The sequence below is a fragment of the Prionailurus bengalensis genome, chromosome B1 (genome assembly GCF_016509475.1).
Source record: "Prionailurus bengalensis isolate Pbe53 chromosome B1, Fcat_Pben_1.1_paternal_pri, whole genome shotgun sequence".
Classification (NCBI taxonomy): Eukaryota; Metazoa; Chordata; class Mammalia; order Carnivora; family Felidae; genus Prionailurus; species Prionailurus bengalensis.
Window position 1 is genome coordinate 138,625,449 of NC_057344.1, and position 22,416 is coordinate 138,647,864.

Here is a 22,416-nt window from a genome sequence, read left to right on the forward strand (position 1 = left end):
ACAAGGGGCGCCTGGGTGGCGCAGTCGGTTAAGCATCCGACTTCAGCCAGGTCACGATCTTGCGGTCCGTGAGTTCGAGCCCCGCGTCAGGCTCTGGGCTGATGGCTCAGAGCCTGGAGCCTGTTTCCGATTCTGTGTCTCCCTCTCTCTCTGCCCCTCCCCCGTTCATGCTCTGTCTCTCTCTGTCCCAAAAATAAATAAACGTTGAAAAAAAAAAATTTTTTTTTTTAAAAAATAAAAAAAAGAAAAAAAAAAAAAAGAAAGAGCACGACTGAGGTAGATGTGGATTAACAGGAATAAAAAGGGCGACAGTTTTAAGAGGTCTTTGTTCCCTACATTCTCCACAAACAAAATGTTGACAAAATTTAGTGCATTTGTTCTCTTCTTGGATATTCCAGAGGTGATATTTTTCCTCCTTCCCTTACTAAGGACCATGGATTTTTACGGATGCACCATCTACCTGACTATCTTCTTCCTAGGCAGTTTCCTCCCTCACGACCTATCTACTTTATACCTCAAGTTCTTCCTAAGGTCTTTTTTCCATCACATTTAACTGTGAATGAGTTTCTTAGGGTCTAAGAAATATTCCACTCATCTTTTTCCCTTCCTTTCACTTGCCCCTTTGACAAACTCAATCTAATATTGGAACTTTCTCTTTATTCCTGAATCTATTTCCACCCTCAATTACTCAAAATGAATTATAGTTCTTCTGGTACCCTTTTCATCATGGACAAAAAATGCTTCTTGCTGTAGACTGAATATCTGTGTCCCCCTCAAAATCTGTATGTTGAAATCTAACCCCCAAATTGATGGTATTTGGAGGTGGGGCCTTTGGTGGAGCCCAAGGATAGAATTTGCACCCTTATGTATGTATATATCTTAAAGCAATCTCTATGCCCAACGTGGGACTCCCACACACCACCCTGAGATCGAGTCTCATGCTCTACCAACTGAGCCAGCGTGGCAGCCCAGATTAGCGCCCTTTTAAAAGTACCCCAAGGTACCTGGGTGGCTCAATCGGTTAAGCGTCCAAGTCTTGATTCCAGTTCAAGTCATGATCTCACGGTTTGTGGGAACGAGCCCCACGTCGGGCTCTGTGCAGACAGCTTGAAGCCTATTAGGGATTCCCTCTCTCCCTCTCTCTCTCTGCCCCTTCTCTGCTCACACTCTCAAAGTAAATAAGTAAACAGTTAAAAAAAAAAAAAAAGTAGCCCAAGAATGCCCCTTTGCCCTTCCACCACATGAGGTTACAGGAAAACGACCTTGGTCTGTGAGGAAATGGGCTCTCACCAGACAAGGAATTTGCCAGCACTGGGATCTTAGACTTCTCAGCCTCCAGAATTGTGAGAAATAAAATTTTGTTTATAAGCCACCCAAGTCCTGGGATTTTGTTAGAGCAGTCCAAACAGACTAATCTCTCCACCCCAACTCTCTGTCAGCTACATAGTGAACACCCTTTTCCTTTAATTCCTTTGTCATCTAGACTCTGGTGCATAATTTTCTCTCATTTCTTCCTTACTTTTCCAACTATTCCTTTACTGGCATTAAGAGACCTCTTACCTGTCATCTTCTCATGAGCTTTTTCAAAAACTGTAGGAAGTTCATCATTTTATTGTCATTTGTAGCTTTATCATTTACAAATTACTACCATTTCTAAAATTTACTTAAACTCATTTCCCTTTTATTACCCTTCTATATTTTCATAGTCCTTAGACTTCTTTAATTAGTTACTGGAAGATAAAAATTATCAACATAAAATCTTTTATATTCCCTGTCCTCTCATATTTGTAATCTTTTTCTTATTCAAAGCATTTCCAAAATTATTCCTCCAGGATTCATTACAGCTTTTCTTAATTAAGAGAATACTTGCCTCCTTCTAACATTATTTTATATACCTCAAACGTAAGAGTCTCAAAAATCTAAGAAAACCCACTCATAACATGAATGCTTACTATCCAAATGGAATAATAACCAGGGAGGTCATGTATGTGTATATAACTCAAATAGTAGTCAATGACTTTTCACGGGCAATGCATTAAAATACACACACAACACACACACACCTCCCATCCACAAGATTCAGGCAAAAACCAGAAGTTCTTATTTTTTCAATCTCTCTTCAGTTTCTCTTTTGCTTACGGCAATAGGTGGCATGGTTGGCATGGTTCAGGAACCTACACAAAACTGAGTGAAGAAGAAAATGTTTTTATTAATCACAACATGAAATTGACATGACATCCCATTAGGATTGAACCAGGATAAATAATGCTGTTATAAAATTTACACTCTTCATATCCATTTCAGAGGAAAATATTACATTATTAGGGCTCTTCTAGAAGGGTCTTACAGAATGATTTCAGTAAACCTTTTGCTTTTCAATAGTAAATAGCAACATATATTCTCAAACTGCTAAAAAGTAGTTAGAAAGGCAACCAGAAAACGTATGATGATAACAACCGGCAGGATTAGTGCTATTCTGTTAAACATTAAGAACCACATTCCTATTTTAGCTGTTACATCAATGCACCTTTATCATTGGTAAGGCAACCGTTTGCTGGGGCCACCACAATGATGAGCAAGTTTCCTTGGTAATGGATGCTTGCGTCATCAAGACTCAAATGAGTTTCCTTTCCCAGGTTTGCTGTCTTTTGGAGCAGAAACAAATGGCTTTGACTTCTGTAGAGAAGGAGGCTAATACTTTGAAATTTAGCTGTCGCTAACTTCTAACTTATAATTCTTCTAACTTATAATTCGAAAGGGGAATGAATTATTATTAGGAGTAAGTCTGTGAAACACTTCCAGTTTTTAAAATAACAAGGCTTCTGAATAACTTCTCAACCCTACCTTTCCATGTTGGTACACGATTTGATAAACCTAACACGTGTGATCTACACTGCAGTAATTCTTCTATCAGCTATAGTTTGCTTTCAGTTGGGGTTAGGGTTGTGGTTTCAAACAATTTCTACATAGAAAGCATCTTTAAATAAGTTTCCTTTTCACTGAACTGAGACTTTTTTTTCACTTATGTGCCTGTGGAAGGCAATTTAAACATACACATATATACACGCGCGTACCTGTGTGTGTGTATATATGTCTTTTTTAAGTAAGTTACTTTTACCATTGGAATACAACTAGACTACAGGGACGGCTCTGTGAAGACAGGCTGGTCTTCCCTATGAGTCGTCCTCTAGGTTGAGGAAGGCAGGTACAGTTCGCTGAAGGATGTGATGAGGCTGTAGTAAGTCTTTTCATCATCCGTCAGTCCCGCATTGCCGGGTCTCACCACCACAGCGACATGAACATCTGCTTCCTCAGCAGCACTGGCCTCTGTGAAAATCAAAGTATGTGTCAGAGACATCACAATATGATGTCTGAGATTTGCTTCAAAGTAATCAGGGGGATGTGGAAAACTAGGAAACAGGTTTGGCCCTGATTTGATCATTGTTGAAGCTAGAAGTTGGCAACATGGGGGTCTGGCCACATTATTCTCTTTTATGTAACTTTTAATGTTTCCATAATAGAGTTGCTTTTTTTTTTATTCTTACTATAAAACTATACCTGACAGACTAGAATGGTTTAGACTTCCCTGTCCCAGTGTATAGTGTATAGCATACCCTAGACTTCCGAGCTTTTATTAAGTACTTATGAATGCAGAAGGTAAAGGCCATGTTCTGTCCACGACTCTCCTCCATTCCCTCTCATCAGTCCCACATAAAACTGAGGGTTTCCCAAAAGGCAGGCTGTCCGTAATAATACCAGTTAGGCAGAGATGGGATAAATGGAAGCCCAAGATTCAATCAGGCCAAAATTCCTGCTGTCACTTGCCTGGAAAATTCCTACTCAAATATCTTATCTTTCAGATATCTTCCAGATAAGATATCTTCCAGATAAGATATCTTATCTTCCAGATAAGATTCCTACCATGTGTATTAGAGCATCCCATGTGCTCCTTTAACACCTTGTATTTAGCTCTCTCATGACTATATGAATTGACATGTTATTATCTGTTGTCTCTCTTCTCATTAGACTTAGTGAGTACCTTAAGATCAGTGACTGCATGTGGACAGAAGTGAAAATAGGACTAGTAAAATGAAACTAGGTAAGCTAGGTATAGCAGGAAACATCTCTAATATGCCTTGGGTTACAGTCCTCTCTCCATTGTTTCCATGTGAAAGATAACAGTTAATACCTTATATTAGTTTAGCACCTACTATGTGCCAAGTACTATTCTAGGAACAGACATATGAACAAAACAAAGCTCCTGTCTTCATGGAGCTCCCATTCTCATTTAAATCTTCACAACAACCCTGAGGTAGTTAGTATTACTATCCCTATTCTACAGACACGGAAAGTGAGAGCTAGCAAGTGGCAGAGCTAACGTTTCAAAGTGTCAACCTGACTCTATGGTCTCTGCTCTAGAACAAGGGCGAAAAAATTATGAGCTACACCTGCTTCTGTAAATAAAGTTTTATTAGAACACAGCCATGCCCATTCATTCGTGCATTGTCTATGGCTGCTTTTCCACTCCCAGGACAGAGTTTAAGAGTAGAAACAAAGGCTGTAGGGCCTGCAAAGCCTAAAATACACTACTGGCCCTTTATGGAGCAAGCTTGCCAACTCCTGCTCTAGAGCAATACTACTCCAAGTGTGGTCTATGTACCTATAGGGGGGCAACCACCTGGAAGCTTGTTAGAAATGCAGAATCTCAAGTCCCCAACATGGAACTACTGAATTAGGATCTGCAATTTAACAAATGACTGACTTCTGAGCACACAGGGTAAGTTTTGATCAGAAGTCTCAAGGAAAGAAAACTGGCGAGAGAGGAGGCATTCTGGGCAGACATAAAGCCATGTATAAATATTGGAAGAATAGAGCGAATGAGTGTGGGAGACAGCACACAGGTCAGACAGAGCAAAACTGGTGAAGAATCTGAAACACATTCTATGGAGTTTAGATTTGATGTAATACGAAACCACAGTCATTTCCTATCATTTGGAAAACAGTTGCACCATCAAAATGGGTTACAGGGCAACAGTGCAGAGCGAGTAAGAAGCTCCCAGAGGGAGTGAATGGGGCAGAGCCATCTCTTCCATGTCCACCTTCTGCTCTTCCTGTGAAAGGGCTGTCACTTCCCAGAGCAAACAAAGTGCTCAACAATCCCCTCTTCGTGTGGAAATCCCATCCTCAGGCAAACTCTGCAGACCCCTTCACCCCCAGTTCCCAGCCTGACTGCCTCAAGCAAAGCTTTCCTCTTGACTAGCAACCCAGGATCTCAACTGAGTTGAGCCATCACAATCCACGATCCACGTGGGACCTGACACTAGCCAATGACTTTTGCACATTCAGCCTCTTACCGGCATCACCATGGGGCAAGTGTTGTCCTTGTGCATCTGTCTGCCCTGTTGGCACAATATTGACTTGAAACCCTGGGCCTCCTTCCTTTCCTCCAAGAGGAAAAAGCCTTTCAGGGTCTCTTTTTCATACTTGGATCTTATTTGGGATACCAAATAGTTAGTCTTCCATTCTGTCTTGGCAGTGGAGTCTGGGCATGTGGTACCAAAAACACAGGATCAGAAATAACAGAAAAGAACAAGGCAAGCAGCCAGCTGCCTGGCCGCATCCCAGCTACACATGAGCCCAGTTCTGGCCCTACTGCTTCACTGGGTGTGGAGCTGGCAGAAGATGAGGGACAAGAACAAAACCTCCGTGCGGAGGCCTTGGAGAAAGTCAATTTTGTTTTGAGGCCAACTTGGGGATTATCTCTATTCGCTAAAGTTAAGAATAGTTTCTGGGACTGCAGCCTAAGGAAATCGCTTCAGTGAAAAGAGAAAAGACATAAAATTATAGATGTACTATGATAACAACTAGAAAAAAAATGTGGCTACAGACAAGACTATGAAGAACCTATATGTGATCTTACTAGGGCAGGGATTATAATTATTAATAGTAACCATAAAGTGAGGGAGGGGGGAAAGTCTGGGGATCATAACACATTCAATCCCAGAATGCTCGAGACAGACTCCATGCAGAGCTCCAGCCACAAAGCAGATCTCTGATGCTAAGCCGGCAGAAACTTATCATCCAAACTGCTAGGAAATTAAATAGAAGGCAAACCATTCATTTATATGAATGACAGAAAAGCAATTCACAGATTAAACCAGCTAACCTCAGCAGAGCAGGGCCTATCTCCTTTCCATAAGGAACAAAGCAAAATAAAAGGTATTCAAATTATCATTCCTCACAGAAACTGCTGGCTTTCATACCCTTAACCCGTGTAGACAGTAGAGCAACCTCCCCACCCCACCACTCTAAGTCCCCAAAAGCCATTCTTAAAAGAAGGTAAATCATAACTTTAAATCGGAAGAAGTTTCTGTACAGAAATAAGATAGGCGAATATTTATAGTATATTTATAGTCCGGGGGGAGAAACCGGGTAAAATGGCTGTTATCAAGGTTGATACTTGTCAATGGTACATTTATGTGGCCTGGCTACCTAGTTACACAGCAAACGTTGAAACATCTGTCTCTCTTCTCCCTCAGTGCAGTCAAGCAGTAAATGTAAAGTTTTCCAGGATAGGGAAAAACAAGACAACAGTTTGTAGGAACCCTTGGACTTTGAACTGACCCAAGCCAGGATATGCAAGACAGGGGCTGATCCCCACAACATCTGCTGAGTTTTCAAACTCGAGATAACAAATGGCTGTGATCTGGTACCATCCACCTGGATCAAAATTTCAGTCTACATTCACCAAGGCTTAAAATTTAACAGAAATATTAACAATTACTATATGTCTACTGCATGCTAGGTAAAATTAAGTTCCTCTTTCTCTAGAAAGCATTATTATAACTTTTGGAAGGCATTATATGTGATCTACGCTGGTTAGGATTTTTTTTAAACCGCTTAGCAAATTAGTACTTGCTTAGATACCTGTAACTCTTGCCTAACAGAACAGACCAAAAGCTGGAGGGTTGGCAGCAGAGAGAGAATATAGTTCATACACACTTCTTCTGCTAAGATACCTCTGTCAGCAGCTTGGGTTTGCCTTTGGGCCCTATCTCTGAAAGTCCTAGTGGGTGGGGGTTTCTCGAAGGACTAGAGAGAGGGATTTGGCCTGCAGACTATTGTAGCTGCCGCCGAGGGGCTCTGGAGTCACACGGAGCCAACTAGGCAAGAGAGCACCCAGCCCTGCACCTCTTCTCCCTGACGCCCTTCCCAGCCTGCTGGGGAACAGTGTGTCAGGGCAGCCACACAATACACAAAGTCTTGTTCTGGGGATAAACGGAAGATGAAACTTCCAATCCAAGGTAAACAGAAGAAACAAATATAAAGAACTGCCCTTGGGGCACCTGGGTGTCTCAGTCGGTTGAGCATCTGACTTCAGCTCAGATTATCTCAAGGCTCATGAGTTTCAAGTTCTGCATCAGACTCACAGCTATCAGTGAGGGAGCCTGTTTCAGATCTTCTGTCCCCCCCGGCCCCCGCTCAGGCTCTCTCTCTCTCTAAGATAAAAAAACATTAAAAAAAAAAAGATGGGGCACCTGGGTGGCTCAGTCAGTTGAGCGTCCGACTTCACCTCAGGTCACGATCTTGCGGCTCAGGAGTTCGAGCCCCGCATCTGGCTCACTGCTGTCAGTGCGGAGCCTGCTTCGGATCCTGTCCTCCCTCTCTCTTTGCCCTTCCCCACTTGTACTCTCTCTCTCAAAAATAAATAAATCTTAAAAAAAAAAAAAAAAAAACTGCCTTCAAATACAGGTGCAATTATAAACACACCAAAATTAGGCCCCCTGGAAGACGCACAAACTCTAAGGACAATGAGCATGCAATCAACAGCTGGCATCAGGTGAAGGCGTCCGGGCAAGTCTTACCAAGCAGAGGCTTTCACAGAACAACCAGAGACCAACCTTCCCCCAGCACCCACTATCTCCTCACCTGCCACTGCTTGTTTCCTCATTCACTACCGTTTCCTTCTGTAAATCTCTAGAGGATCTACATTCGTACACAGAAACTGGAGTGTGAGCTTTCTATTCTGACCCAAAGTACTCTTGAAGTCACTTATATTACCAGTACGGTACAGTATATACTGTTACGTGGATTCAATACTTAAAATAATAATGCATCTGGCTAATGTACCCCATATAATAAAGTACTATTATAATGGGTAAAAAAGATGTGTATCTTTAAACAGGTGGATCATGCCAAGAAAGTCCTGAGGTTCAGAGCATGATGGGTGCCTGGGGACTGGGGTCACCTGAGGGAAGTTGGAGAGGAGGCTCCTAGTCACCAGGGGGGAGTGCTTATCAACTGGAACAAGAATGACACAAAAGCTCTCAAACCATTCAGAGTTCTCCTCCCCTCTAGCTTTTTGTTTCTTTTTTTGGTATTTTTCTGAGTGTGCATAGCTCATCTCAGTGCTATTAAATACATATGATCACGTCTACTGTAAGCTGATGTCCCTCACCACGCACCCACCCTCATACTCGTGTCTGCATGCTCCATCACCCAGTGACACCCCTTAAGTTGTCCTTTGTTATTTTGCCATTTCATCCATGTGTGTGTATATACAGAAGGATGGGTGGGAGACCATGGATAAGAGTTACAGTGAGAAGATCTAGTCTTTCCAGTACCACTTGCCCACGCATAACCCCCAAGGAAGGGTAAATGGAGAGAAACATGGGTCATTTGATTCACTGCTCCCTTTTATAAACCTGTTTCATTTTTTGAGGATCCACACAAACTTTCTTTACAGAGGCCACGTGTTTGCAGTGCCAGGCCCAGCACTCACCCTGGAGTATACAACAGAAGAAGTCAGATTACTCGGGGCACCTGGGGAGTTCAGCCGGTTAAGTGTCTTAACTCTTGATTTTGGCTCAGGTCATGATCTCTCACGGTTTGACAGTTCAAGCCCCACATCAGGCTCTGAGCTGACAGTGAGAAGCCTGCTTGGGATTCTCTTTCTCCCCCTCTCCTAACCACAGCCCTGCCCCCCATCTCATGCATGCATGTGCTTTCCCTCTCTCTGTCAAAAAAAAAAAAAAAAATGGAGTCCAATTACTCACCTAGAGTAACATCTGTCAAAAACAAGATGTTGTTGGTTGAGCACCCAATGCTGTTTGCAATCTTTCGGTAACTCTCACTCTCCACTTTGTGTCCAATCTTGGTATCAAAGTGACCATCAACAAGCTGCACAAAGGGAAAGAAAAGACTGACGTCATAAATACACTTGCAACCCAACTCCTTTGTCTTTCCATTTTCTCGGAGATACGTAACAATCATAGCGATTTCGTCCCCTCAGTAAATAATCCCTGAAAGCCTTATGGAGGCTACAGAAAGAAAACATAAGGTAAGATTTTATAGAAATAAACATTTGGAAGAAGTAAACAATTCAATGTATATAAGATCATGTTTTAATTTACTTAGTTTTCTTTGAGAAGCATTAATTTTATATCCAAAATCTTTTAAAACACACATGCCCTACTTTCTATCCTTAAAACCCCATTTATACTCAAAAACTACTTATTGGACTGGGTTTCACTCCTGATGACAGGTCCTGAACACTGTCCTCTGATCCCAGAATGAATAGATCTCTCTAACCTGTCCCACTAATAAGCTGTTACTTAACTTTCAAGAAACTTTCATTTTTTACATTTTGAAATTCTACCCAAGAGCTAGTATATATATCCTTCCTTCTTAAAGATAACTGGGATCAAAATATGTAACTTGCTTATTTAACTAACATGAACCAAAATAAGTTCACATTTAGGATCAGCTATTATGTGATACTTTGAATATTGTCAGAACTTTTCACAAACTAAAAACAAGCCTAACAACACTCAAAGACAAATTAAGGTAATATTAACACTATGATTTTTAAAAACTTTTAAAAAGTTAAGATCGGTTTTATAGATTTTCTTTCTTTCTCAAGTCTGCCTCACTTAGTACTTTTTTATTATTGAATTCAGTAATTACTGTGTCTTATCTACTATCACCTTAATGTCTGTTCCACTAGAGAGAGCAAAACGGTAGTTTACATCTGTATTCAGAGATACAGATATCTGTACACCAATAATGCAAGGGTTTTATTCCTGACTTAATATTTGATTTAAACTAAAACACAGGGAAGTACTAAAATGAGAATATGACAATCTCCAAAGCCAAAGTATTCTCTGTGCACAGTAGAGACTCAATGAATACTTGTTTAAAAGATAGCTGGCTGGATGACCTACTATATATCACTACATTCGGCCTGTATTTGGTTAGCTGGCATTTCTTTTTCAGGTCCTAAACACCCTGCCTTCTTCCACTGACCACCATATCCTCCAGAAGGTGTAGGGATGGTGGGACAGAGGAGCCGGCAGGAATTGTCTCATCTACAAGAAACGTAATAGGTGGCCTGCACGTATCACTCTTCAATAACATGCCCAGTTCTCTCTTACAGAGAATGAAATTTCTGAAATGTCTCTGCAAATCGCCAGAAACAAATGAACCCACACTGCACTCTGCTTCATGAAAGAAGTTTATGTGTGCATGTGTTTGGATGGGGTATGTGCCACTATGGACCACTTACCTGACTTTAAACAACCAAAAGAAGCGGGCCATTAGTGTCCTCTGAGTTGACAATTTTCTGATGTTGGCAAGGTAGCTGATTTATAAGCCAGCTCCTATTTTATTAGTTGTATTACATATACATCTATATATAATATACATTTATATATTCCTGACCCCATCCCAGACCTGCCAATTCAGATCTGCTAAGAAGCATGGCTCAGGGATCTACACTTTTAACAGACTCCCAGGTGATCGTTATTCACAATAGCTTAAGAACCTCCAATGCCAAGACTGGCTCCACAGAAACAGTTTATCCTTCCCTCGAATGTATTCTCCAGTTTATCCACGTCTCTTTATCACCTGCTTAGCATATATGCATGCAATGATCTGATTGTTGATTTAGCTTATAACTGTAGAATATTCCTTTAAGATTCTTTATTTCATGCTTTGATAGTGTCAAAAAACAAAGTAACCTACCTCAGTTAACCTACCTCAAGAATATCTCCCTCTGTAGAATGCCCAAATAATAGCTTCTGGGCCTCTACACTCCCTGAAGAATAGATATACACCTTCATTCCAGCCTCTCTCCATTTCCTGACTGCTGGAACAACATCTTCAAAGAACCTGGAGGGAAGACCACCAAGGTCAAGTGAGGGAACACATTATTCAACCAGATGAAAACCAGGCAAAATAGTTGGAACAAGTTTCTCTATTTGTGCCCATGAGAAGCACCTCCAAGAGACTTCGAGTCCGGTCTGATAAGCCTGTCACTGGAGATTCAGGATCACAGTGGATTAGAAGCAACAACTTAGGTGGAGAGGACAGTTTTGGGCAGACAGCCACACTAATGACAGTAAAAAGTGATTACAAATAAGGGATGAAATAACAGTGTTTTTTAAAGTTCCCAAGGAACTCCAAAAAGCAAATAACAATCATGGAATCTTTGATGTAATCCATGACAAGACAAGGTTAAATTATGTCCAGTGTGTCTTCACAAAGCATGGCAATGCCTTTAAAAAGATGTGCTTCCAGGGGCGCCTGGGTGGCGCAGTCGGTTAAGCGTCCGACTTCAGCCAGGTCACGATCTCGTGGTCCGTAAGTTCGAGCCCCGCGTCGGGCTCTGGGCTGATGGCTCGGAGCCTGGAGCCTGTTTCCGATTCTGTGTCTCCCTCTCTCTCTGCCCCTCCCCCGTTCATGCTCTGTCTCTCTCTGTCCCAAAAATAAATAAACGTTGAAAAAAAAAATTTTTAAAAAGATGTGCTTCCAAACAGTTAAAAGAAAAACATTTGCGGGTTCAAAGCTATTAATATCTGATCAGCTAGAAAATGGAACTTCACTTCTTTACTCTATAGAAAAAAAATTACAAAATAAACCAGTTAAGAGACTTGTACCATCTCACATTAGCAGGTCAGCAGTATCTAGCTTTTGATTCCTGACACTAAGTCCTGCTTACCCCTTCCACAAGGTCTTCCCTATCCGGTAGTAGAAATAATATCGCAGGAAATAGGTGCAAAGAGAAGCACAAGGAACTTGGAATGTGGAACCAGTCATCTCTAAAAGATTAACTGGAAAATGTCAGAGAAGTCTCCTACTGGATAAAACAGCTTAATATGTAATACTAATTGAAGGAAAGAGATCAACTAGTTCAAAACCAGTATACATAATTATGGGTTACTTTGTGCATTACTTTATACTCCTAGAGACAGGATTTCTTCCACGTTGCCAATGCAGGGCTTAGAAGTCTAAGAGAACTTATTTCACGTCTCTGGTTCTATAATTAAGGAAACCAGACCAAGAGAAGAAAGGACTAACTACTTCAAGCATTCTCTCCTGGCTCCACTCTTGTGTTTTACAAAGTGAACCAGCAGACATTCCCAGATCATTGGCCGATCTGGAAATTCTTTTTTTTTTACATTTGTTTTTGAGAGACAGAAAGAGACAGTGTGAGCAGGGGAGAGGCAGACAGAGAGGGAGACACAGAATCAGAAGCAGGCTCCAGGCTCTGAGCTGTCAGCACAGAGCCCGACGCAGGGCTCAAACCCACGAACTGTGAGATCATGACCTGAGCCAAAGTTGGACCCTTAACCGACTGAGCCACCCAGGCTCCCCGGCCTATCTGGAAATTCTAATGCAGCCTTTAAAAAGTGGAAGCCCCTTGTAAAGTACATAAAGGAATGGTATCTCATTCGACAGAAAAACAAAAGAAATACAACAGCTAGAAGTAGACTTGGATCTTAGGGTTTACATCAGGCAATGGCCTAAAACCCTTAGTTGGCAGTGTCTAAGAATTTCTTGGGCACCTGGGTAGCTCAGTCAGTTGAGCGTCTGACTCTTGATTTCAGTTCAACTCATGATCTAATGGTTCGTGGGTTCAAGCCCCAAATCTGCCTCCATACTGACAGTGTGGAGCCTGCCTGGGATTCTTTCTCTCCCTCTCTCTGTCCCTCCCCCATTCTCGCTGTCTCTCAAAATAAATAAACTTAAAAATAAACAAGAATTTATCAGGGTGTCTGGCTGGTTCAGTCAGTAGAGCATGAGCTTCTTGCTCTTAAGGTTCTAAGTTTCAGCCCCATATCGGATGTAGAGATTACTTAAAAATATTGAAAAAAAAAAAAAAAGAATTTCTGAGCAATACAGGACTCCCAGTCTCCTTTGGCAGGAGCACTCCCAGAACACCACAGCCAAGACTCCAGTCAGGGTGGTACTCCTAACACCCTGAGTAACCCCAAAGTAACATGTAAATAATGGCACCCATCTTTCTCCTCTAATAGAGCAAAAGCAAGTGATTGAATGGTCCTGAGACATAGCCCGACAGTGCCGCCACTCGTACGCTAAGGATCAAACAGGACTTAGTTCAAGGAAGTCACCATCTTCTAGGAAGCTGTTTTACACTGGGATAAAAAGTCCTTCGGCCATCCCACAAAGCCAGGCATGCTGGTCTGGGGAATTTAGCCGGATGGAACGCTTTCCCCCGGCTCTGAAACAAACAAAACAAACCCTCACTTGTTAAAATAAAAAGAATGTTGACTTTATCTATTTTATGAATCATACAACGAACACTGGACAGAGAGGACTAGTGGAAAACACATTCGGTTTTGGGGCTGGTGCAATGTTTTGAGTTACATACTCTGCTTTCATACGCCCAGCTGCAAAAGCCGCCCTCCACATGTGGCCCTGCAGCTGTTTCAGCGCCGTGGTCTTTCGATCCAGAGACATCTGCCAGCGCACGTTATCCACCACGGCCTGGATCATCTGCTGCAGGTCATCCGCTCCATTCCCAGATGCAGCAGGGATGGGAACAGCCCCATCCAGGTGGGAATCCTCTTCAGCCTTGAAGTCGTAAACAAGACGTTTGGTTCGGACTTATTTTTAAAAAGATCACTTAAAATGAGACCTGAAAACCAAGCTGAACAATTTTCTCCAACTATCATTATTAGCACCTAGCACTGTGACAAATTAAAGTGTCTTACACTTTGGGGGAGGATAGTGAACGATTCCTAAAGGAAAAGTGGATTCTAATTAATGAATTTACATTACCTTTCCTATATTGTTAAAGCTGAAATTTAAATCAAGAGGCATGTTGTACATGAGAAAAGACACAGCATATAATGGTATAAAATGATATACAGTAAGACCCAGTGTGTTGATTCACTTACTGGGATCAACAAACCAGGACTTTAATTACATCTGATCATTTTTTCTGCACTATAATGAACTGAGGAAGAAACAAAATCTCAACAAAATCCGTTTTCTGCCTGGAATTCAATGAAAAGAAGCTAGCAAAGCAATATCTGGGGTTGGTTCTTTTTCGGTATCTGTCAATATGAAAGGAATTTTTTCTTTGCAAAAAAAAAAAAACAAAAAAACAAAAAAAAACCCCAACAGCTATTTAGAACAATGACTGTGAGTAAGCATATTCCAATGATTCATACACTACAATGGGGGAATATGTATGTATGTTTCAACAACAAGAGTTGTAAGACAAGACAAAGCTGAGGGAGGGGAGTTTCAGACGAACCCTGAGTTATCTAGAATATTTAACAAACCCAAATACTCCGCGGCCCAAAGGAAGGGACTGTACGTCCAATCCCAAATTCAACCATTAAAACATTTCCAGAGCGTTCCACATTGCCCGATGTAGAAAACTAACTAGAAAGTAACTGCCAGAGTTCACCCTGCACAGCCTATAAGATCTTTGCCACTGAGGCAATTTTAATAAGGAAAAAAAAAAAAGCAGCAACAACAGAGGGGTGGCTGGGTGGCTCAGGAGGTTAAACGTTTGCTTTCAGCTCAGGTCATGATCTCACAGTTTGTGTTAGAGCCCCACATTGGGCTCTCTGCTCTCAATGCAGGGCCTACTTTGGATCCTCGGTCTCCCTCATTTTGCTCCCCCTGCCCCCCCCTCGTGTGCATGTGCGTGTGCTCTCCCACTCTCTCAAATAAATAAACGTTTGAAAAAGAAAGAGTCCCATATTGAACTTAAGTTGGAAGAGGCGAGTCCGGTCTCAAAATGGAGGTAAAACCGCCGCCCAGTCGCCCCCAGCCCAACTCTGTCCGTCGCTGCTACCACCGGGGGGAGGAGGGCCATGATCCAAGGAACCAGAGCAGTTGAGAAAACTGTTTATTGGTGGTTTCAGCTTTGAAACTACAGATGATGGTTTAAGAGAAAATTGTGAAAAATGGGGCACACTTACAGACTGTGTGGTGATGAGAGACCCCCAAACAAAATGTTCCAGAGGTTTCGGTTTTGTGACTTACTCTTGTGTGGAGAAGGTGGATGTAGCAATGTGTGCTCGACCACACAAGGTTGATGGGCATGTGGTGGAACCAAAGAGAGCTATTTCTAAAGAGGATTCTGTAAAGCCTGGCACCCATCTAACTGTGAAGAAAATTTTCATTGGTGGTATTAAAGAAGATACAGAAGAATATAATTTGAGAGACTACCTTGAAAACTATGGCAAGATGGAAACCACAGAAGTTATGGAGGACAGACAGAGTGGAACAAAGAGAGGATTTGCTTTTGTAACTTCTGATACAGTTGATACAACTGTTGTTCAGAAATACCACACAATTAATGGGCATAACTGTGAAGTGGAAAAGGCCCTTTCCAAACAAGAAATGCGGTCTGCTGGATCACAAAGAGGTCGTGGAGGTGGATCTGGCAACTTTATGGGTTGTGGAGGAAACTTGGGAGGTGGTGGTAACTTTGGCCGCGGTGGAAACTCTTGTGGAAGAGGAGGCCATGGTGGTGGAGGTGGTGGCAGCAGGGGTAGTTATGGAGGAGGTGATGGTGGATATAATGGATTTGGAGGTGATGGTGGCAACTATGGTGGTGGTCCTGGTTCTAGAGGTGGAGGAGGCTATGGTGGTGGTGGACCAGGATATGGAAACCAAGGAGGTGGATATGGTGGCGGTGGTGGCGGATACATTGGTTACAATGAAGGAGGAAATTTTGGAGGTGGTAAGTATGGTGGTGGTGGGAACTGTAACGATTTTGGAAATTATAGGGGACAACAGCAATCAAATTACGGACCCATGAAGGGGGGCGGTTTTGGTGGAAGAAGCTCGGGCAGTCCCTAAGGTGGTGGTTGTGGATCTGGTGGTGGAAGTGGCGGATGCGGTAGCAGAAGGTTCTAAAAATTTTCAGAAGGGCTACAGTTCTCAGCAGGAGAGAGAGCGAGGAGTTGTCAGGAAAGCTTCAGGTTACTTTGAGACAGTCGTCCCAACTGCATTAGAGGAACTGTAAAAATCTGCCACAGAAGGAACGACGCTCCATAGTCAGAAAAGTTCCTGCAGCTTCAACAGGAAACCCTTCTTGTTCAGGATGGTCATAGCCACAGTTGGCAAAAAGTGCAGCTATTGATTAATGCAATGTAGTGTCAATTAGATGTGTATTCCTGAGGTCTTCTTTCTGTTGTAGCTTTGTCTTTTTCTTTACATTATATCAGGTATGTTGCCCTGTAAATTGTGGTACTGGTACCAGGAAAAAAAAAATTAAGGAATTTTTAATGTTTCAAAACAATAAAAATAAAATAAAAATAAATAAATAAAATAAAAAGAGAGAAAGAAAGAAAGAAAGGAAAAAATCAGTTCTTTCCCAGTTCCACAATGTGGAAGGGAAAAACGGACAGTAAACCGGAGGGAGAATAGAGCAGAGCACCACAAGAGACAGACGCTGGCCCATGAGCAGGGAGACAGGTCTAGAGGGCTGTGTAGATGTGAAGCCCGAGGAGGACTGTGCGGGGGGCGGCACGGCTCCTAGCAAGAGACAGAAGAGAGTGGAGAATGAGGTGCTGAGGTGCTGTCACTGGGAGACATTAATGAAAAATGTGACAAGACAGCACAAAACCTTTTACACACTACCCAGAAAAAGCTTCGTTTTAAAAATACATGACATTTTTATGCTTCTGGAATAGCTCCAGAGAGAAGCAACTGTAGAGACAATGAACTGCCATGATCTGCCCGTTTAATTATGTACTGTGAATTCCTAAGCAGGCAAGTCACTGCAACTGCCATGCCCTGCGAGCCCAGAGAGCTTCTTTTACAATATGCTCAGAGCGCATTCTAAGTCTCCAGGCATCCTCAATTCTCAGACACTTCGGAATGTGGAAGCAATGGAAGAGAAGTGTCCCAACCTGTTTCCTCAGAAGATTGACATCCTGCTGGCACTCCTCTTCTTCCCAATGTGTCTGCAGATACTCTTTAACATTTTCTTTGATGTAAGGAAATAAAATGTCCTGGGTAAATGAGTTTAAAAAAAAAAAAAAAAGAATTAGCTTCAGTCATTTGTATGAGATCAAGTTCTTCAACAATCTCACTTTGCTAGTTGTGGCATGTAAGCCATTGAAAATATGAAAATTACTGCTGTGGATATAGGTGTGAAACAGAAACAGAGACCAAGAAACAAATGAATTAGATCGAGTCAGCAAACTATAGCCCATGGGCCAAATCCAGTCTACCTCCTGTTTTTGTAAATGAAGTTTTCTTTTGTTTTGTTTTGTTTTTAAAGTAAGCTCTGTGTCCAACATGGGTCTTGAACTCACAATCCCAAGATCAACAGTCATATGTTCTACCAACTGAGCCAGCCAGGCGCTCCTGTAAAGCAAGTTTTATTGGAACACAGCCACTCTCACTTGCTTGCATTGTCAGTGGCTACTTTGGGGCCACAATGGCAGAGTTGAATATCTGTAACCAAGACCATATGGTCTGCAAAGTCTAAACATTTACTGTTCAGCCCTTTACAGAAAAAGTCCACTGACTCCTAAACTAGATTGTTGACCATAGGTCCTTGAGGGTAGGGATCAAATATACTTTGCTCACAGCTGTTATCATCAATACACACACACTATTTGGCCCATGTCCATGGATGACAAATATTCCAAAAAAAAAAAGACAATTTGATCACCATGATTTTTTCTTGGTAATCAGACTACCTATAGAATACCCTGTAAGACAGTGATGGGCAAAATAATTCAAAAATAAATACCCTGTCGGTAATCCATACACTAGGACCATGATTTCTCTTAGGTCAAAATTTTTATTTACTTACCACTGAGCTTATGTATCTTTTCTTTTTTTTTTTTTGTTTTTGTTTATTTATTTTGAGAGAGAAGTAGAGTGAGCAAATGGGAGGAGGGACAGAGAGATAGGGAGAGAGAGAATCCTAAGCAGGCTCCATGCTGTCAGTGCAGAGCCCAACTCGGGGCTTAACCCCATAAACTATGAGATCATGACCTGGAGCCGAAATCAAGAGTTGACATTTAACCTACTGAGCCACCCAGATGTTCCAAGTCTATGTATCTTTTCAAAGTAAATGTGGTACATTCAATAAGGTTTTTTTTGTTTTTTTGTTGTCTACTAGTGGGGCACAGAAAAGGGAATTGAAAAGATAAAATAAATCAGAGTCCCTTTTCTCCAAAAGCTTAAGAATTTAGTGGGGGGACAGGAGGATGGCAAGCAAACAAAAACTTGTGATATGGGGCAAAGGGTGAGACAAGCAGAGTATAAGCAGAATGCTGTACAAATCCAGAGTATGATAACCTGCAAGAGTCTTAGCAATTACCAGTATTTTCTAAATATTGTATTTTTCTAAAAAATACAGAAAAATTAATATACACTATGATGTACACCCCAAGTATACAATTCAGAGAAGGTCTCATACTTTAAGGAAAACTGTATAATCAAGTTGAACTCAATAAGTCAGTTTATTGGGGTGCCTGGGTGGCTCATCCAACTTTGGCTCAGGTGATGAACTCAGGGTCCATGGGTTCAAGTCCCATATCAGGTTCTGTGCTGACAGCTCAGAGCCTAGAGCCTACTTTGGATTCTGTGCCTCCCTCTCTTTGTCCCTGTCTCTGTCTCAAAAATAAATAAACATTAAAAAAGAAGTCAGTTTATTTAGGGGCACCTAAGTGGCTCAGTTGGTTGAGCATCCAACTCTTGATTTTGGCTCAGGTCACGATCCCAGGGTTGTGAGATAAAGTCCTCCATCAGGCTCCGTGCAGAGCATGGAGCCTGCTTGAATTTCTCTCTCTTTCCGTGCTCCTCTCTATTGCTCGCATGCTCTCTCTGTCTCTCTCTAAAAAAAATAAAGTTTTTTAAAAAGAAGTCTGTTTATCTAAACTCATCCACTTATTTTTTTAATGTTTTTATTATTTATTTTTGAGACAGCGCAAGTAGGGAAGGGGCAAAGGGGGGGTAGAGGATCCGAAGGGGGTTCTGCACCAATAGCAGCGAGTCCTATGTGGGGTTCAAACCTATGAACCACGAGATCATGACCTGAGCCGAAGTTGGATGCTCAACCAACTGAGCCCCCCAGGTGCCCCTCACTCACTTATTTCTTTACTCAAATATTTACAGAATGCCCTTATAACTTCCAGTTACAAAATAAGTAAGTCACAGGGATATAAAGTACAGCATGGGGAATATACTCGATAATACTGTAGTAACTTTATATGGTTATGGATGGTAATTAAACTTATTATGGTGAGGGTTTCCTAATGTAAAAAAATGTCCAATCACTACGTTGCACACCTGAAACTAATATAATATTGCACGTCAACTGCATTTCAACAGAAAAATAAATGAAGAGTAGGGCTGATGTGTGTACCTCTCTTCATAACACATTATTCAAATTTCACCTGGCCTAGTAAAAATAAAGTCATTCAATTTTGCTTGTTCCCACATGGCGTTCCAGTAAGTAATGGATCATTCAGCAGATTCAAAAGCGTACAGTGTAATCAAGCAAATTGTTCAGCATACTTGACAGAACAGCCTTGTTTAAACTCAATAAAAACTCAATCCTGATCTAAAAGAAGGAAAATGAAGAGCTGAGATTGACAGCTTGCTTTTTCCGCAAGAGACTCCTTTTACCATACTGATAGGCTTCTGTTCTTTAAATACTTGGTTTTCCCATCATGCCCTACATCGTGCCCCTCCTTATCCTTCCTTTCACCTACTAATTTCTCCCCGACTCATATACTGTAGCAGGACTGCAAGCTGGCCCCCTACTCAAGAATGCTGAGAAGATACACAAAAACTGAAGGTACACACACAGCCAGTCCTCTCCTAAGCATATATCATAGACAAACTCTAACACAGGTACACAAAGAGAGAAGTAAAAAAAATGTTTATTTTAGTACTGGATATAATAACAAAATCAATGGAAACAATCTAAATCTTTATTAGCTAGAGAATAAAGTCCAGTATATTCTTTCATTCTCTAAAACATATAAATAAATAAATAAATAAATAAATAAATAAATAAATAAATAAAAATAAAAAATACAACAACATACAGCAGTTAAAAACTCAATGTACTGAGGGGCACCCGGCAGGCTCAGTCAGAGAAGCATATGACTCCTGATCTTGGGTAAGTTTGAGCCCCACGTTGGGTGTAGAGAATACTTAAATAAAAAAAAATAAAATACTTGAAAAAACATCAATGTACTGAAGTTATGAATATAAACGTGAATATAAACCCTAATGTATAAATAAAATTCATACAAAATGAGAGGTACTCAAGAGTCTCACTTATATTTATAATGTTTTATTTCTTTAGGATCTAAAACAAAATAGTCTCAAATTTAAAAAGCTTTGCGGTGGATGCATGGTCATTATATTAATCCGTATTCTTGCTTATTTAAAATGTTTCACAATTAAAACACAAGGCAACTTTGATCCCTCATCCTCTACCTGCTTCTTTCTCACTTGGTCATCCTCCTCCAATGTCCTATCTCCATTATTCCTCAACTCCCAAGCAACTGGAAACATTCCTGGGGAAAAACTATTGGGTTAGATTCATGGCCTCTCAGTAACTGAAAAGTTGAAGTACTTGAAAGGTATAAAAACAGAAACAGTGCTATAGTACTTTGTGTTTCACAAAGCCCAATTTCCCATATCCAGCTTTACTGACCCCAAGAACAATTTATGGAGAGCCTGTGAATCCTGAGAGCCCAAGTCTTTAACCTCTCTGGCAGAAGAGAAGAAATAGACTATAGGCAGTATGCCAGGGCAGGGGGTCCTACCTCTGCTTTTTACTGCCATATTCAACTTACCCCCTCTGAGCCTCAGTTTTCTCACCTGTTAAATGGGAATGATAATACCAAGCAGTCACTGCAGAAATTAGAGATAATTAGCTAGAAAGCACCTAGACCTTACCACTTATCATATTCTCCAGCACAGACAAACATTTAAACTGGACAAGGATCACCTTTGACCCAAACTGAGTGACAAATAATAGCAGAGAAGTTCCCAGAGGATAAATCACAAGCACAATCAAGTCATACATTCAAGTTTTACTGAGGACCTACTGAGTGCCAGATGCCGCTGATAACAGAGTTATGAACCACAGCCTCGCCTCAGCGAACTCACAGGTGCAAGGTTTCAAACAATTTTGAACTTTTAGGAAAAGCTTGAAAAGTTAAACATTACTTTGGAATTCCTGTTCATCCAATTTGCCCCTTTCCTCTAGACATAAAACTCCCTTCTGCACTAAGTACACACGCAAAGCTAGGCAATGAAAGCAGAACTTAGTATGACACATGGAACAACAAGACCACCTGGGGCTGACATGTTAGCAGACTTCTATTTTAGTGCAAAAGTGTTACTGCATCGTATAAAAGTACATGGGGCACATAACTAAATTGTGAAGATTTTATCCTGTTCTTTCAACATACTTTCTGAGCAATCTATTCTGTGAGACAAATAAAACGCCTTCAAGTTGCTTATTTTTTAAGTCAGTAATGATATCGATTATATATGCTATGAAGACATATAAGAAAGCTCTAAAAATAGACTTCAAAGAGCTAGTGCTTCTTGCCCAACTCTGCCCATTGAACATTTTCAGGCTTTAAAAGTAATTCCAGAAAGAACTGTAATGATAAACGCTTTAACTTCAGTCATAATCCATTTATGGATAATTTCAGAATATTATAGCATGAAAACAATGCTGCAGTAAACCCAGGATTCTACAAGTGTGTGAATGTTTTTAGTCCACCAGGCACCGAAGGGGCTGTTATGCTTTAGTAGTACATATAACAAAAGGCCATAGAACTAAATGAGAGTATTTGTCTTTCAGGCGACTATGATTAAATTCCACTAAATGCTGGAGGGGATACTATGCAAGCAGCAATTTACATTACTCTGTACAGCTCAATGGTAGCTTTCTGAAAGAGCTCCATTAAGGCTCCTGAAGGGCCACAAAATTTCTGAACATCTAATTAAAGAAGTTGCCTCATTAATGTTTAGAAGTCCAAATATGGATTTGCTTTACAGTCAAGTGGTCTGGTCGTTTTAATAAAAAGGTCATAGAATCAATAAAAATAAAATAGTTGCTATAATGTTTACTCAAGACTCCTCTGAGGAAAATGG

The 22,416-nt window shown here is 41.1% G+C and overlaps 2 protein-coding genes across 5 annotated transcripts in view; one reads left to right on the forward strand and one right to left on the reverse strand.

The window, feature by feature from the left end:
* Positions 1 to 2,185: 2,185 nt before the first annotated feature.
* Positions 2,186 to 22,416, reverse strand: part of ENOPH1 (enolase-phosphatase 1) — a 37,354-nt gene continuing 17,123 nt past the window's right edge. For 3 of the 4 annotated variants that reach the window (XM_043572365.1, XM_043572362.1, XM_043572364.1), the window contains exons 2-6: positions 17,181 to 17,282; positions 13,673 to 13,875; positions 11,037 to 11,169; positions 9,057 to 9,180; positions 2,186 to 3,327 (exon numbers count right to left, since the gene is read on the reverse strand). In XM_043572365.1, the coding sequence (XP_043428300.1) occupies positions 3,188 to 3,327; positions 9,057 to 9,180; positions 11,037 to 11,169; positions 13,673 to 13,797 (522 nt within the window). In that variant the 5' untranslated portion in view covers positions 13,798 to 13,875; positions 17,181 to 17,282 and the 3' untranslated portion in view covers positions 2,186 to 3,187. The remainder of the gene's footprint in view (positions 3,328 to 9,056; positions 9,181 to 11,036; positions 11,170 to 13,672; positions 13,876 to 17,180; positions 17,283 to 22,416) is intronic. The other variant, XM_043572363.1, reaches the window with a different exon arrangement.
* LOC122478726 (heterogeneous nuclear ribonucleoprotein A3-like) lies at positions 14,929 to 16,190 on the forward strand. The gene is given in 2 exon segments (XM_043572361.1): positions 14,929 to 15,137; positions 15,140 to 16,190. Coding segments are annotated over 2 exon segments (1,068 nt in total). The 5' UTR covers positions 14,929 to 15,055; the 3' UTR covers positions 16,126 to 16,190.